General features: G+C 49.2%; 1 protein-coding gene across 1 annotated transcript in view; it reads left to right on the forward strand.

Annotated features, from left to right (window-relative positions):
* The window catches only part of enox2 (ecto-NOX disulfide-thiol exchanger 2), a 514,981-nt gene that overhangs the window by 296,016 nt on the left and 201,465 nt on the right, over positions 1–17,500 (forward strand). The window contains exon 6 of the mRNA XM_063189793.1: positions 13,361–13,495. Coding sequence (XP_063045863.1) covers positions 13,361–13,495 — 135 coding nt within the window. The remainder of the gene's footprint in view (positions 1–13,360; positions 13,496–17,500) is intronic.

The raw sequence follows: 17,500 nt of genomic DNA on the forward strand, positions 1-17,500 counted from the left end.
TTGTCTCTCTCCCTGCCCCCATCCCTCCCCCTCTTTCTCTCTCTCTCCCCCACTCCCTCCTTCCATTCTTTGTCTCTTTCCTAATTCCCCATATGCCTAGTTGTTTTCTTCTCCATTATTGAATATATACTTGGTTCTCCTGCTTATTTCTTCTCTGCTTATGGCATGCCTACCTGCTGAGTGACAGCAATTCCCTCTCCTCTCCTCTATTGTTCCCCAGCTCCGAGGCGCACCACTCCTTTTGTGTTTCTATTTGTACAGCTATTTCTCTTTCTTCTCCCTTTTTGTCTTTGTTATTACTGTTTTTTTATCTTTTTACGTTTCTTTCTGTTTCACTCATCCCTGCTTTCCATCACGTCTGCATTCTTTTCCCCTTTTTCTTTGTTCAGTGCATGTAAGGGATTTACTTGCACTGTAGCTCCTCTATGCATTGTTCTCTTGCTGGGCTTATTCTCAACATCTATGCGTACTGTCATCATTGTATAGCAGTCTTTTAATAAAAGCAGATGCTAGACCTGGTATGTAACTCTATGGATAACATCCTTTTGTATATGTAGTGGCCTTATATTTAATTTAAAAAATGCCAAGACTGGTATGCATTTGTTTGTTGCATTCAAGAACTTGTACGGTAGGCCTTATGAAAAGGATAAAAAAGGGCCTGTTTTCGACAGTTGTGAAGAGAGACCTTGTGTCTCAGACAGCTTAATGGACTCTAGTGCTGTGGTGACTGAGGGCCGCAGTATTCTGTTACAGAGAGAGAGAGAGAGAGAGAGAGAGAGAGAGAGAGAGAGAGAGAGAGATGGGCCGCAGTACTCTGTTTACAGTCGGAGAGAGAGAGAGAGAGAGAGAGAGATGGGCTGCAGTACTCTGTTTACAGTAAGACAGAGAGAGAGAGCGACAGAGAGAGAGAGAGAGAGAGAGAGATATGCTGCAGCCCCTATCCGTACTTAATGAATTCCAAAAAGGGCCCCATCGTTCACCTCCCGCCGGGGGAAGGAAAGGATGTCACAGGCTTCCAAAACCAACACCAACAACACCACTGTCACGACCAAGAAAAGCAGAACAGAAAATAAGGCGTTATTTCCTCTTGCACTGTTTCTCTGTGGGGAAGAAGACCCCAAAAGACCTAAAGACGATAGAAGAGGCTGGCTACAAGGGCCCTTAACCCTGTCCCATTGACCTGATTTGCAACCGTTCACAGTCAGGCAGGTCCAGCTGCTCTCCAGCACTCTCCACTGGGCCTCAAGACCACCATGTCTCTGTTTCTGACTCTCTCTCTCTCTCGCTCTCTCGCTCTCTCTCTCTCTCTCTCTCTCTCTCTCTCTCTCTCTCTCTCTCTCTCTCTCTCTCTCTCTCTCTCTCTCACACACACACACACACACACACACACACACACACACACACACACACACACCACACACACACACACACACACACACACACACACACACGGCACTCCTCTGCTCCACCTCCACCTCTCCACCCCACCCCACCACCCCTCCCTGGCACTCTTCCACCTGGCACTCCTCCACCTTCACTTCCTCTCCTCTTCCTCTTCCTCTCCACATCCCCAATGCTCACCTCCTCATCCTCCTCCTGGCCTCTTGTTTGCTCTCTCCCCCCTCCCTCCCTTCCTCCCTCTCTCCTCCGACACTTGAGGTGTTTCCAGCATGTCTCCTGAGGGAACTTACAAGGGCACCCGGTTTTGATCTGCGAAGCGGAGTCATAAATTCACGGTATTGGGATTTTAATATCGAATAAAACTTTTTACCAAAGGGGTTGGAAGAAAGAGAGTTTTTTTCTCTTCTTCTTCTCGTTCTTTTTTCCCCTCCAAAGTCAAAAAAGGACGCTTCTAGTTCCAAGGTTAACGCTAAACACCCGCTTTTTGGAGTGGTGTTATTTAAGGCCGCTCTATCAAGCGCCTGTACTCATGCCAACATTGTTTTTACTGGCTCTGGGAATTTATCTCTCACTCTTCCTTCTCTGCCTAGTCCCCCTCGCTCTCTCTCTCTCTCTCTCATTCTCTCTCTCTCTCTCTCTCTCTCTCTCTGTCTCTCTCTCTACCTATCGTTTTCTCTTCCTCCCTTGCCTCCTCCTTGTCTTGCTCGCTCTCTCTCTCTCTCTCTCTCTCTCTCTCTCTCTCTCTCTCTCTCTCTCTCTCTCTCTCTCTCTCTCTTTCTCTCCTCTCTCTCTCTCCTCTCTCTCTCTCCCCAGTGGCTCAGGCTCAGCTAAGTGTGATGTTGATTTTTTTTCAGCTGCTGTTTTCTGTTTGGGCTGTGGGCCTGTGCACTCTGTTGATTTGATTGAGTGGAAGGCTGTCAAGGGGAAGCACTGCGAGGGGGGCTTGCCCTGAAGGTCACACACACACACACACACACACACACACACACACACACACACACACACACACACACACACACACACACACACACACACACACACACACACACACACACACACACACACACACACACACACACACACACACACACACACACACACACAGATACCCCATAGTGAGGGGGTGCCAGGATGAACTGTAGGCATCTTCCCTAATCCTGACACCCAATAAGACCCACCCCCCACACACACACACACACACTGCCCATCCACAAACACACACACACACACACGCGCGCATGAAGGCACCCCCCCCCCCCCCACACACACACACACACACACACACACACACACACACACACACACCACACACCACGCACACACCACGCACACTCACACACTCCCCGTGGCATTGTCTGCCCCAAAGTCATGGTGCATTTGTCCAGCACCACACTAGCAAACTGACCTTGACCGCAAGCCTTTTGTTTATTCCTTCAAAAACACCCGTCAGGAAGCCTGTTAAACTGTCATCAGGGCAGGAAGAAGCATGGGCCTGGTTATGGAGTACACAAATACACACACACACACACACACACACACACACACACACACACACACACACACACACACACACACACACACACACACACACACACACACACACACACACACACACAGACTGGTGAAATGAAATATGTGCCCTGTGCACTCGCAGCACCTCAGCGTCGCCATCCAAAGCCCTTCGTTTGGATTATCCACAGCAACTGTGTCACCTTTTCTTGACCCCCTCCCAGTTTACACAGTTGCTAAAACTCTCATTTCTCCACACCCCCACCCCCTACTGTCTCCTCTTCCTCCCTCCTCTCACCTCTCTCCTCTCTTCTCTCCTTTTCTCCTCTCTCCTATCCCTCCTGTCCCTCCTCTCTCTCTTCTCTCCTCTCCTCTCTCTTTTCTTCCATGTCCCCTCCTCTTCCTCCCTCCTCTCACCTCTCTCCTCTCTTCTCTTCCCTCTCTCATCCTCTCTCTTCTCTCCTTTTCTCCTCTCTCCTATCCCTCCTGTCCCTCCTCTCTCTTCTCTCCTCTCCTCTCTCTTTTCTTCCATGTCCCCTCCTCTCTCCTTCCTCCTCTCGTCTCCTCTACCTCCTCTCCCTCCTCTAGTCTCTCTCCTCCTCTCTCCTCTCTCTTCTCTCCTCTTCCCTCCACGCTCCTCTCCTCTCTCCTTCCTCCTCTTGTCTCCCTCCTCCTCTCTCCTCTCTTCTCTTCCCTCCACGCTCCTCTCCCGTCTTCTTCTTCTCAGCAGCCCTGGCTTTGGCACTCCCGAGAGTGCCGTAGGCTCTGCAGCAGCCATCACCGTGAGGAGCTGCGGTAATTAGAAGACAAGCCTTTCGGAGACTCCTTGTTGCGAGCGGATGTTTACACGGGGGAGATGAGAGGAGAGGAGAGCAGAGGGGGAAAAGGGAGGTGGATCATCACGAGCGTCAAAACCGCCTGGTGTCATGGTTACCGGAATGGGATGGTAATTAGCGAGGTGGGGATACTCATGAATGGGATGGGCGGAAGTGGAAACGGCAGCTGGGGAGATGATGATTGCAGAGCAAATGCCTCCAAACAGAGGAGGAGAGGTTGCATGTTTCTGGTTACTGGTAAAGCGCAGTAACTGAAGTAAATGATAGGTGTCCGCAACACTGTTAATGCTCCCAGTTGTTTATTGGCACGACAATTTTGTCCAAAACGTTGTGCCAATAAACAACTGGGAGCATTAACAGTGTTGCGGACATCTATCATTTACTTCAGTTAATTTATTTTGTCCAGCACCTGTGCCACTGATGTGCGCGCATTCTCTACCTTCTTGAAGCACAGTAATTGGCAAGCTGGTACACACATGGACGGGCTGGCCAGTGGAATTGGAAACATAAGCTGGGGTTATTGTGATGGCACAGCAAATCCACTATATTTCCCAAAGTGTTCGCTAACCTGTCTTGACTCACGTATGAACTTAACTGTCATCCCATTCCTAACCACAAAGGGTTCAATATGATATCGATCCCCACCCATCTGGGAAGGCTGTCCACAAGGTTGACGAGTGTGGTAATAGGAGTGTTTGACCATATACTGTAGGCGGTACTGTAGGTGCTAAGAGGTGCATGATACAAACCGCATTTCATGGTCAGAGACGATAAATGGGGAGGAATTTCTTTGGGAATTAGCATGACGTAAGGTTCTAAGCTGGCTTTCCCCTTTAGGAGACAAGTAGAATTCCAGAATGAATGGAGTTCAATGGGGAGCAATTTTTCACAGTCACGCCCATTTAGGAGACTGGAATTGATCCCACTTTGTTGCGTTGCGTTGGTGATGCATAGTATTGTTTATCTTGGTTACCAACCATATTGGCAATCTTTGCTGTGGTTACCAGAATAAGACATGTATATACCGTGCTGTTCCCACACAAGACAGGCACACAGGGGTCGGAATAATATTCTGTTAAAAATATCCTGTTAATTGTGATTGCGACGTAAATACCTTCCAGCCGTCAAGGCTAGCAGCAAGGAGCGACAGTCGAAACATACGGAAAGGTGAGGAGAGTGATGATGGACATTGCCTGTGGTGGTCGGTTGCCCCAAAGGTTGTTCCAACCCTCAGGCCTGGAATTTGGCGACCATATTAGCACTTGCGGTCGCGCCATCTCTTTGACACCGGCCCCGGGAGACGTGTGAAGCCGTTTTATCTTTTGGTGTTCATTGCAGATGCGGCCGACCAGCAAACCAAAGGTGGCCTGCAGCAAACAGCAGTGCTGTACACCTTCAGCTTTGGCTCACTCTCACCTATGGACCGTTGAGGTTTACCTCGATCACTGTGACTTTTTAATTAGCATGTTGTCAAAGTTTGTCTGACATGAGCAAACTGAGGTGGGAATGGGGCGCAATGGAGATGTTAGTTGATTGCACATATGAAAAATAACAAAAATAAACAAATAAATAGATAAATAATGTTTCATATTTGTAAATGTTAACAGCTTTGCTATGATTGCTTTGCACATGTATTTCAGTTGGCAGATGTGTTATGCATGCCAAATGAAAGCGTTTTCCAATAATAGCCGTGTTAAAAAAAAAAAATAAAAAAAAAGAAGAAAAAAAAAAAAAAACCCGTGGTAAACGTGTTATATGAAATGATTGCAAACAAGTGCTAATTGTGTATATAGTTTATTTACAGATACATTCATTGGGCTTGTTTAAATGGCAGTTTCCATGTGGTTTTCTTTGGCATACTATTCAGCATGCAAGTAATATTGGAAAATATTTGCAAATAACAACTGAGTTTAACATTACACCAGCGGAGTAACACTAGCATCATAGGCCCCAATCAAGTGTAAACAAAAAGTTACTCTGTGAACCAAGGAGGCACATTGATGTGAGTTTCACATTCCAACCCTCATTTAGCTCTAGTCCTCTGGAGTACGGTTAGCCTTTTTGGAGGGAGCCATGTGGCTCGGATCTCATTCCAGTATGAGCACACAGTCTGGACGCACCACTCGGCTCTCTCCTCTCCTCTCCTCTCCTCTCCTCTCTTTTCCTCTCCTCTCCTCTCCTCTCATCTCCTGTCTGTTTCTCTCCTCTCCTCTCCTCTCCTCAACCCACCTCTCCTCTCCTGTCCTCTCTTCTCTTTTCCTCTCCTCTCTCTCCTCTCCTCTCCTCTCCTCTCCTCTCTTTTCTTCTCCTCTCCTCTCCTCTCTTTTCTTCTCCTCTCCTCTCCTTTCCTTTCCTCTCCTCTCCTCTCCTCTCCTCTCCTCTCCTCTCCTCCTCTCCTCTCCTTTCCTCTCCTCAGCTCATCCGGCTGTTTGCCAGGGACCAGGGGCTTGGTCCAATGTGTTGAATAACTGAGCTCCCATTGTTTTGGTGCTGGGCGTGTGTGTGTGTGTGTGTGTGTGTGTGTGTGTGTGTGTGTGTGTGTGTGTGTGTGTGTGTGTGTGTGTGTGTGTGTGTGTGTGTGTGTGTGTGTGTGTGTGTGTGTGTGTGTGTGTGTGTGTGTGTGTGTGTGTGTGTGTGTGTGTGTGTGTTGACTGGACTGGAGTTCTCCACCTGCTTTCTATTTGTTTTCGGGAGCGTGTATGTGTGTGTGTGCTCTGTTTCTTCTATTTGGCCCAGATCGACTCACACACACACACACACACGCAATCGTGTTATCAGATCACTAGTTACAAACAAGAGAAGTGAGGGTGTGTGGTGGCGGGTTTTGCAACAGTCAGGGGTTTGGTGTGGCATTTCAAACAAATCTGACACAAAACTGTATCGATCTGGTTATAATTGCTGCCACTATATCCCGAGTGTGTGAAAATGGTCTCGCTAGCTCCGAGATGATAACATCGGCTTTCGACCCCTCCATTAGGTTTGGAGTCATACGTCTCTGTGTCACAATCAATCCATCATTATGTATTGGGCCAAATGCTGCTGTAGCTTCGCTACCCTCGATGGGGGGGCAGGGAGATGGAGGGCCCAGGGAGATAGAGGGCCCAGAATTGGGTCCCCATTACATTGTATGTATTGGGTAGGGGGCCCTTTCAGATGACTTTGTCCTGGGCCCAGCAAAAGCTGGCAGCGGCCCTGCTACCCCGCTTCAGCTTCTAACAGCTTGATAGTCATTCAAGGGCTGCGTGCGGAGCAGATCTCAAACTAATGTGTTTGCTCTTTTTTATTTTTATTTATTTTTCAACAAAGAGCACCGCCTGTGTAATCTAAGACGATGATCTTTAGTATTGAAGTTGGAATAGCTTCATAACTTTCAAAATGGATGACCTAAGATATACTTTCAAAACGGACTTTTAAGCTAAGATTATAGGCTTGTTAATAGTGCTAGTGCACAGCATAAAAAAAGGCTGGCACAGAGGGATCTAGATGTGCTCAAGTGGATTCGGCTAAGGGCTACAAAACACCCCACAAATTCTGATGATATCCCCTGGGTTCTGTTAGGGCACAACAATCTGACACAAGTGTTGTCTGACTTTCATGTGTCTGTGTTTGTCTGTCTGTGCATTTGTTTCACTTCTCACCTCTGTGTGTGCAGCAGTCTTGCAGTGCTGTGCTGGGATGTGCTGGGCTGTGCAGTGCAGTGCAGTGCAGTGCTGTGCAGAGCTGTGCAGTGCTGTGCTGTGCTGTTCCGTTCTCGGCTGTGAAGTGCTCGGCAGTGCAGTGCTGTGTAGTGATTTGCTTTGCTGTGCTGTGTAGTGCTTTGCGGTGTTGGGCTGTGCTGTGCTGTGCAGTGCTCTGCTGTGTAGTGTTTTGCTGTGCTGTGCAGTGATTTGCAGTGCTGGGCTGGAGCTGGTTTGGGCTGTGCTGTGCTGTGCTGTGCTGTGCTGTGCTGTGCTGTGCTGTGCTGTGCTGTGCTGTGCTGTGCTGTGCTGTGCTGTGCTGTGCTGTGCTGTGCTGTGCTGTGCTGTGCTGTGCAGTGCTCTGCTCTGAAAGGAATGTCTCGGGAGACCGATCACTCCTGACTTCCCCACTGCTTCTCATTAGCTTTAATTGTTGCTTTCAATAAGATTTTTATATTTCTATGTGCCTCCTAGTATTGTTTTACAAACTGCAGTTAAACAAAACAAAAAAAAGACGCTGTAAAAGACGCTGTCAAATATCTCCCAGTTGCTAGGGTTGGGTTTTTTTTTGCTTCTCTCTCTCTCTCTCTCTCTCTCTCTCTCTCTCTCTCTCTCTCTCTCTCTCTCTCTCTCTCTCTCTCTCTCTCTCTCTGTCTCTGTCTTTTTTTTCTTTCCCTCTCTTTTCCATTCCACCCAGGGATCACTTGTAACCATTAAGTCATTGCTTTTAGCAGAGGAGCAGAACATTGTTTCATATGGAGAATTCATCATCTCGTGATGATGAGTCTCCCATTGCACTGTTGCACGCTGTCTCTCTCTCTCTCTCTCTCTCTCTCTCTCCACTGTCTGTCTCTCTCTCTCTTTCTCCCTCTCTCTCTCTCCACTGTCTGTCTCTCTCTCTCTTTCTCTCTCTCTCTCTCTCTCTCTCTCTCTCTCTCTCTCTCTCTCGTTCTCTCTGCGATTGTTATTGGTTATGGCTCAGTGCACGTTTCGACTCTCAGATTCAGCTGTGATGCAGACTGTAGCTCTCCTCCTTCCCTCTCCCCCTCCCTCCTCCGTCTCCTCCTCCTCCTCCGTCTCTTCCTCCTCCTCCGTCTCCTCCTCCTCCTCCTCCTCCTCCATCTCCTCCTCCTCCGTCTCCTCCTCCTCCTCCTCCTCCTCCTCTTCTTCCTACTCCCCCAGCACAGCCAGCACTGGCTTTCTCCTGCCTTCTCCTCCAACACATCCATCACAAGCAGGCCCCTCCTCCGCCAACCCCTTCCTTTTCCTACTCCCTCTCTCCCTCAACACAATCATCACAATCACTGCCAGCTTTCTCCTCCACCTCCTCCTCATCCTCGCTCTTCTTCCTCCTCCTCATCCTCCTCCTCCTCCGCCCTCTCCTCCTCCGTGGTTTAACTCAGCCTCTTCTCATCCTACTCTCCCAGTACAGTCACCACCGTCACCATCCATCTCCTCCCCCCGTCCACCCCAAGCCAACCATCACCACCAGCCTTGTCCTCCTCCTCTTCACCCTTCTCTCCTCCCATAACAGCCATCACCCCAACATCTTCCTCCTCCTCCTGCCTCATCTTCCTCTTCCTTATCATCTTCCTCCTCCTCTTCCTCACCACCTTCCTCCTCCTCCGACCTCTACATCATTGTCATCTTCCTCTTCAGTGCCCCCCCCCCTCTCCATTGCTTATGTCTCCGGCTTACCTGCCTGCTTGTGGTGTTGGATGCCAGGCCTCTCTCAGGAGGGGGGGAATATAGGGATGCACCGATACAGTACGAGTACATTAATGTGTGTACTTGCCGATACCGAGTACCGATACCAATACCTTTTACCACCAAAATACAATGAAAATAAATGCATGGCCTTATTTTTTTCCACCTGTGATATTTTTATTGTCCATTTCCATGTAGATTTTAAATGTTAGTAAATGTATGAGGTGGCACTTTTTTCCATGCTGATTTCAAGTCCACAGAACATGACAAGATTTTGCATTGTTTTGAGTAATAGTAGTACTCATAGCTGGTATCGGCAAGTGCTTGACGAGTACGAGTACGAGTATAATGAGCAGTATCGGGAGCCGATACCGATACCAGTATCGGTATCTGTGCATCCCTAGGGGAATAGCTTGAGGAATGTAGCGCTGGGTTGGGGATCCAGGCTATTCCACTGAGTGTCCAAGGCCCATATGGTCGCGCTCCAGCCCCAAAACTGCTGCCTCCCCCCTGGGCAGAGACCTGTGGAAAAGTCTGCAGACAGACAGACAGACAGACAGACAGACAGACAGACAGACAGACAGACAGACAGACAGACAGACAGACAGACAGACGAGGGGGGACAGACAGACAGACAGACAGACAGACAGACAGACAGACAGACAGACAGGCAGGCAGACAGACAGACAGGCAGGCAGACAGACAGACAGACAGACAGACAGACAGACAGACAGACAGACAGACAGACAGACAGACAGACAGACAGACGAGGGGGGACAGAGTCCTGCTATGCCCACGCACATGCTATATGCAGCTCGCTTACTGACGATTCAGACTCAGCGTAGCTCTTTCCAGCTATGATGCCCATGCCTGTCTATTCTCTCTCTATCCCCCTCTGTTTATGGGATGCCAAGTGTTGTGCCCTTCTCTGACACTAATTTTGTTGGGGGTTTTTCTCTCTTTTTTCGTTTTTCTTTTTCTTTTCTTTCATTTTCTCTTCTTTTTTTAGCTCCCCCCCTTCTCTCTCTCCCTCTCTCTCTCCCTCTCTCTCTCTCTCTCTCTCTCTCTCTCTCTCTCTCTCTCTCTCGCTCTCTCTCGCTCCCTCCCTCAATATGAGGCATTCCAAGTTTCTCATGGGCTTTTGAAAGAACTTCGACAAAGGGAATCGAATCTGAAAATCTCTTCAGTTTCCTGACGAGTGACTGTTTGGAAAATTACATGCGGTTTTATGGGACAAGGTTGGATAGTCTGTAGATGTAGTTGCTCTTGCAGCTGTTTTGCCACTCCGAAGCTGAGTCACTGTGCAACACAGACCTTTCCTTTCTCTCTCTCTCTCTCTCTCTCTCTCTCTCTCTCTCTCTCTCTTTCTCTCTCTCTCTCTCTCTCTCTCTCTCTCTCTCTCTCTCTCTCTCTCTCTCTTTCTCTCTCTCTCTCTCTCTCTCTCTCTCTCTCTCTCTCTCTCTCTCTCTCTCCTCTCTTCTCTCTTTCTCTTGCCGTGATTTAATTTGCTAACGGCCCTGTGAGCGCGTAATGGAACCGGAGGCTCACTTCACATCGTTCACACCATACGCCATACTGACAAATTGCCGTGTGCATTTATTAATTTTTCGCCAATGCTTTTATGCTCGTAAGTGCTCTATGATACACACGCAGGGCCATGCATTTTAATCAGCCTTCTACTCCGAGACATCTCAGACGTCATGAGGAGGAGAGTAGGGGGGGGAGAAGAAGTGTGTTGGTTGATAATGACGGAGGTGAGAGAGGGGTCCCCCTCAGTAATGGCTTTTAATGGTGTTTTCCGTCGTCGGCCTGCTGAAGTCGAGTGCCCTTGGCTTTCAGTGTCACTGAATTCGAAGGGTTGATCGTTCTAAAGTGTGAGTTTGAAAGCGGGCGATAACGTTGACAGCCAGTGTTTTAGGACTGCTGGACTCAGCCCTCAGAGGTCATGAACTATCGAGGTGGCAGTTTCCACGAATGAGGGTGGAGCAGAGCAGAGGAGAGCAATGAGGGACCTTGTTGACCGCTGTGTATTAGTTCTGTATGATGGACTCTCTTGCTTTTGCTTACTTTACCCGAGGCTGCGTCAGGGCGGGCGGGGAGCGGAGGGAGGGAGGGAGAAGTATGTTTGCTTTATGTTTGCGACTTCTTCACACGCTTGGCAGACGAAGCGTGGAGCCCGAGGTTGTTTTGAGTGTGGCTGTACGTAGTGCTATGTTGCCTGCATGTTAATGCTTCTGTGTTGTGTTGCTCTTGTGCGTAAATTTCCGTCGAGGCCAAGGCGCACCGCCGCTGACAACTTATGCTGTGCCTGGGACAAAGTCTTCTGAAAGGGCCTCCTACACAATACATACAATGTAATGGCGACCAAATTCTGTGTCCCCTATCTCCCTGGGCCCAGGACAACATACCCGTCTGTCCCCCCTGTTGGCGGGTCTGCCAAGACGTATACGGTATGCTGTGTGTAAACTGAGGTGAAATACAAGATGGTTTTGTGTCGGGCCTGAGCTTTTGTTTGGTTTGGGACTTTGCAGTTGCCAACAGCTCTTCTCTTGTTAGATATACACAGTGTTGGCAATAGCATACTGTTCTTGCACATCTCTCTCTCTCTCTCTCTCTCTCTCTCTCTCTCTCTCTCTCTCTCTCTCTCTCTCTCTCTCTCTCTCTCTCTCTCTCTCTCTCTCTCTCTCTCTCTCTCTCTCTCTCTCTCTCTCTCTCCTTCTTTCTCCCCCCTCTCCAATAAATCTGGACCTTAGTGTGTACATTATTAGTATTATACATGAATGTACTGTAACATCAAACGTGGTTCCAGACCACACATGTGCTAGGTAGTTCATATATACATGCATTGCTTGTTCCTTCCCTCACTGCCTGCCTGTATAAGCCAGCAACCCTTTTTTCCGAGCAGCTACGATTTATTTTTTACCTTTCTTTCCATGCAGTATTGCTTATGTGTGACCCAGAGTTATCTGAGCAGTCTGTGTGGTGCCAGCGTTACTGTATGGGTGGCAAGGTAGACACTCAGTGAGGTAGTAGAGTCCTCTAAAACGAGCAATCTGTTTTTAAACCGAGGTCATTTCTGCCGGAGAGAGAGAGAAAGGGAGAAAGAGAGAGAGAGAGAGAGAGAGAAGAGGGTGAGAGCGGTAGAGGGAGAGAGCCTCCGGCAGAGCAATGCTGATTGGCTACTGAATAAAACAGGAAGTGTGTGCATGTGCTGGAGGAGAGATAAGAGAGATGGGCAATTTTTGAAAAAAAAAAAAAAAAAGCGAAAATGGAAAGAAAAAAATGAATCGCAAATTCATGCGCCACCACTCTACTCAACATGCGGCCCCGCACTTCTACCCTTCTCTTAAAAACCACAAAGCATAAAAATGTAGTACTCACACCGCCATTGCCCGGGCTTAATTCAGATGGTAATTTCCTCTGTGCTGCAACACCCCACTGTGGTTCAGAAGGCTATTAAGCCCAAAGCATCGGGGAATCTAACCAAATCTGCACAAGTGATTTGAGACCCCGCTTGACTCGTCTATTACTCTCCGTCTATTTCTTTCTCTCTCTCTCTTTCCCTTGCTTTTCTCTCTTTCACTCCCCCCTGTGTGTCTATGATTCTCTTTCCCTCACAATCCCAATGTCACAATCTCTCTCTTTCTCTCTCTCTCTCTCTCTCTCTCTCTCTCTCTCTCTCTCTCTCTCTCTCTCTCTCTCTCTCTCTCTCTCTCTCTCTCTCTCTCTCTCTCTCTCTCTGTCTATTTTACTCGTGTACACATGGACAGACTCTCAATCTCTTTCGGTCACATACCTTACCTGCATTGTGTATCTATCTATCTGTGTGCTGTCTGAGACAGGCATTCTGTATTTCTGCTGCTTTTATGTACCTTTCTTTCTTACAGGCTGACGCATAAGTCACTACGCACACCACACACACACACACACACACACACACACACACACACACACACACACACACACACACACACACACACACACACACACACACACACACACACACACACACACACACAGGGTACAGATGTACCCATAAAGTGCATTATGTCCTGTCCTCTTCAGTGCCATCCTTCATCCTGTCCTACCCCCACCCCCCAATGCCCCTCACCCATTGTTACCCTAAATGCCACCTATGCTATGAGTATCACACATCTGTCCAGTAACAGCCTTTATTAGTCTAACCATTGTGCCCCCTCTCCCTGGTTTTGTCTCCTTGTGTTTGTGTAGAGGGCATACGGAACATGACCATGGAGTCCAGCCCCATGGCGATGCCCATCTCCGACCCCAACGCCTGGGCCACGGCCATGAACAACCTGGGCATGGCGCCCATGGGCATGACCGCCGGGCAGCCGCTCATGTCAGGTAAGCAGTGGCACTGTGTGTGTGTGTGTGTGTGTGTGTGTCTGTGTCTGTGTGTGTCTGTGTGTCTGTCTGTCTGTGTGTGTCTGTCTGTGTGTGTCTGTGTCTGTGTGTTTGTGTCCTCCTTTCATGTCCCCTGCTGCGTGCCGTATCCTCTCCTCTCCTCTCCTCTCCTCTCTGCTCCTCTCCACTCTCCTATGATTATCTCTGTTGTCTTCTGTTCTCACTTTCTCTTGACTCCATGGAGATAGTATAAGAACTGGAGAGAGTGAATAAGTCCCGCCTCCAGTCATTTCAATGGGAAATGCTAGGCTAGTGAATTCAGCCAAAATTGAACAAATTTTTCAGCTTCAAAGATGGAGTCGTTTCCGCCACCAGTTTACTCAGTCAATTACGTGACACGTTAATGACTGACTTACGATTGACCAGAAAGATATATGGAACCACACACCTGTATGTGTGCCCAACACTAAACTCGCGCACCCACCAATCGCGTTCTCCCTCTTTGAGCGAAGTGGTGGCGGAATTGCAACGAGGAAGTGCCTTGCTAATCGGCGAAGCTAATCAGCCAAATCCTGACCCCCTGCTTGACTCCTCTCCTCTCTCCTCTCTTACCTCCTATTTTCTCCTCTATTCCTCAACTGCAAGGCTCCCTCTGCTCATACATAGTGCTCTCGGTTTTGTTTTCCCTGCTCAGGAATATATGTACTGTATCTGCCTGTCCTTTTTGTTTCCTCTCGTTTCCAATCTGTCTCTTTCTATTATAGGTCTGTCTATTAATTCCTCTGTTTGGCTGCCCCCATTCACTCGTACACGTCTCTATATGTACCATCAGTTCCTCTTTCTGGCTGGCTCTCTATCTTTATATGTCTTGTCTATCCATCCTACTATTAAGCTACTCTGCTCTCCTCTCCTCTCCTCTCCTCTCCTCTCATCTCCTCTCCTCTCCTCTCCTCTCCTCTCCTCTCCTCTCCTCTCCTCTCCTCGCATCTTATCTCCTCTCCTCTCATCTCATCTTATCTCCTCTCCTCTCATCTCATCTTATCTCCTCTCCTCTCATCTCATCTCCTCTCCTCACATCTCCTTTCCTCTCCTCACATCTCCTTTCCTCTCCTCTCCTCCTATCTCCTCTCATCTCATCTCCTCTCTTCTCCTCCTATCTCCTCTCCTCTCCTCACATCTCCTCTCCTCTCCTCTCCTCTCATCTCCTCTCTTCTCCTCTCATCTCTTCTCCTCTCCTCTGCTCTCCTCTCCTCTCTGCTCTCCTCTCCTCTCCTCTCCTCTCATCTCATCTCCTCTCCTCTCCAGTCCCCTCCCGTCCTCTCCCCTCCTCTCCTCTCCTCTCCTCTCCTCTCCTCTCCTCGCATCTTATCTCCTCTCCTCTCATCTTATCTCCTCTCCTCTCCTCTCCTCTCCTCTCCTCTCCTCTCATCTCATCTCATCTCCTCTCATCTCCTCTCCTCACATCTCCTCTCCTCTGCTCTCCTCTCCTCGCATCTTATCTCCTCTCCTCTCCTCTCCTCTCCTCTCCTCTCCTCTCCTCTCCTCTCCTCTCCTCATCTCTCCCCTCCTCTCCTCTCCTCTCCTCTCCTCTCCTCTCCTCTCCTCTCATCTCCTCTCCTCCTCTCCTCTCCTCTCCTCTCATCTCCTCTCATCCCCTCTTCTCTCATCTCCTCTCCTCTCTCCCCACATCACTCTACCTCGCCATCCTTCTCCTCCTCACCCCACTCCCCCTCTCTAGCTGCAGTATACCATCTACCCAGTGTTTGGATCTCTCTCTCTCTCTCTCTCTCTCTCTCTCTCTCTCTCTCTCTCTCTCTCTCTCTCTCTCTCTCTCTCTCTCTCTCTCTCTCTCTCTCTCTCTCTCTCTCCTCTCTTCACAACATCATTCTCCACATCCTCCTCTTGAGAGCCCAGTGCTCTGTCTCCATTAGGCATCTGCCCTGCCTCTCCAAACCTACGGTCACACGGACGCGCCTGCCTAACGCCTGACTTGCACTCAGATTTATGGCGAGGCAAACGGCTGTGGCGAGAGCTAGAATTGGCGCAGTGGGACCGCACTGGGTCCCCAGGCTGCCATGCACTTGTGCACATGTGTGTGTTGTTTTTTTGTGCGGTGCCTACGTCCACAGCTTGGCCCTGCAGGTGTGTGTGTGTCGGTGTGTAGGGGTGGTTTTGGTTTTATAGAGGGTATATAGGGGGTGTGTGCACCTGCATCTCTATGTGCAGTGCCTGCGTCTCTGTGTTTGGGCACCATAGTTGGTTGCAAATGTGATAAAGCGAACTGCTCTCACTCGTCAAGGATGGTTGGTTGCACACCAGCCAACTGGCCAAATGCTGGTGAAATTTCAGTTTGGCTGGTAGAAAGACCAATTTACTAGCCACTTTGACCCATTAGTGGGTGTGTGTTTGGACAGTAAGATTAACATCCACTAGCCATTTTGGCTGGTGGTGAAAAAAGTTAATTCTTTTCCTCTCCTCTCCTCTACTCTCCTCTCCTTTCCTCTCCTCTCCTCTCCTTTCCTCTCCTATATTCCCCTACTCTCTTCCACTTCTGCTCCTTTCCTCTCCTCTCCTCTCCTCTCCGCTCCTCATCTCTCCTCTCCTCTCCTCGCATCTTATCTCCTCTCCTCTCATCTTATCTCCTCTCCTCTTCCTCTCCTCTCCTCTCCTCTCCCTCTCCTCTCCCCTCCTCTCCTCTCTTCTCCTCCTCTCCTCTCCTCACACCTCCTCTCATCTCCTTTCCTCCCCTCATCTCTCCTCTCCACGGGCAGGAGTCTCCCCTCTCCTCTCCTCTCCTCTCCTCTCCTCTCCTCTCCTCTCCTGTTACGTACAGTATTCCCTTATCCTACCCTTACTGTACCTGTCTTCTCTCCGCTCCTGTTAATTCCTCTCTTTCATTTAGTTACTCTACGGTTAGTTTCTCTCTCCACCCTCTCTTTTCCTCTCCTCTCCTCACCTTTCTCCTCTCCTCTCCTCACCTTTCTCCTCTCCTCTCCCCACCTTTCTCCTCTCCTCACCTTTTTCTTCTCCTCTCCTCTCCACTCCACTCCTCACCTTGTCTCCTCTCCTCTCCTCTCCTTTCCTCTGCTCTCCTCTCCTCTCCTCTCCTCTGCTCTCCTCTCCTCTCCTCTCCCCTCCTCTCCTCTCCTCTCCTCTCCCCTATGACTTGATAGGGTTCATCATTGCTCTTTTTTCATTTAGTTACTCTACTGTTAGCTTCTCTCCTCACCTCCCCCCTCTTCTGCCTGTGACTGTGTCCTGTGTGTCTGCTGTGCCGGGCCGCGCCAGTGCCTTTTTCCCGGGCGCCCGTGCTGAAAGGGACAGGCGGCGCTGAGTCAGCTGGTTTTGGAGCTGAGAGTTATGGCTCCCCTTCTCGGGCTGCCAGACTTCAGGGGCACCGCAGCCCCATCGGCCTAATTAGTCTGGGCACCGCCACCCCGGCCCGGCCGACCCCCCCCAGTACACCACCACTCTACTCTACACACACACACACTGATACACTCGCACACACGTATGCACGCACGCACACACATATTCATACAGTATTCACACACAGACACACACTCTAAGTACACACGCATGAGCACGCACACAATGACCCCCAATACACCACCACTCTACTCCACACACACTGATACACACACACGCACGCACACACACATATTCATACAGTATTCACACATGCTCTCTCTCTCTCTCTCTCTCTCTCTCTCTCTCTCTCTCTCTCTCTCTCTCTCTCTCTCTCTCTCTCACACAACTTTTCATTCATGCTGGTAGAGAAGCAGAGGGATAAAATCAGCTTATTGACGTTTTTTGTGCTCTATATCCGCATGCGCACGCACGCACACAGAGATTCAGTGTATTGAAGTTGTTGTACTCTATATTTACTCGTGGCTTACGTCTGCAAAGTGAGCCAGGCTGTTTAGTGTGAGTCGTTTTGGAGTTTTCTCAAGGAATTGGCATCAGATGCCATTGGCTTATCACCTCCTCTGTATAGTTTCACAC

Source organism: Engraulis encrasicolus, chromosome 23, assembly GCF_034702125.1.
Source record: "Engraulis encrasicolus isolate BLACKSEA-1 chromosome 23, IST_EnEncr_1.0, whole genome shotgun sequence".
NCBI classification, from domain to species: domain Eukaryota; kingdom Metazoa; phylum Chordata; class Actinopteri; order Clupeiformes; family Engraulidae; genus Engraulis; species Engraulis encrasicolus.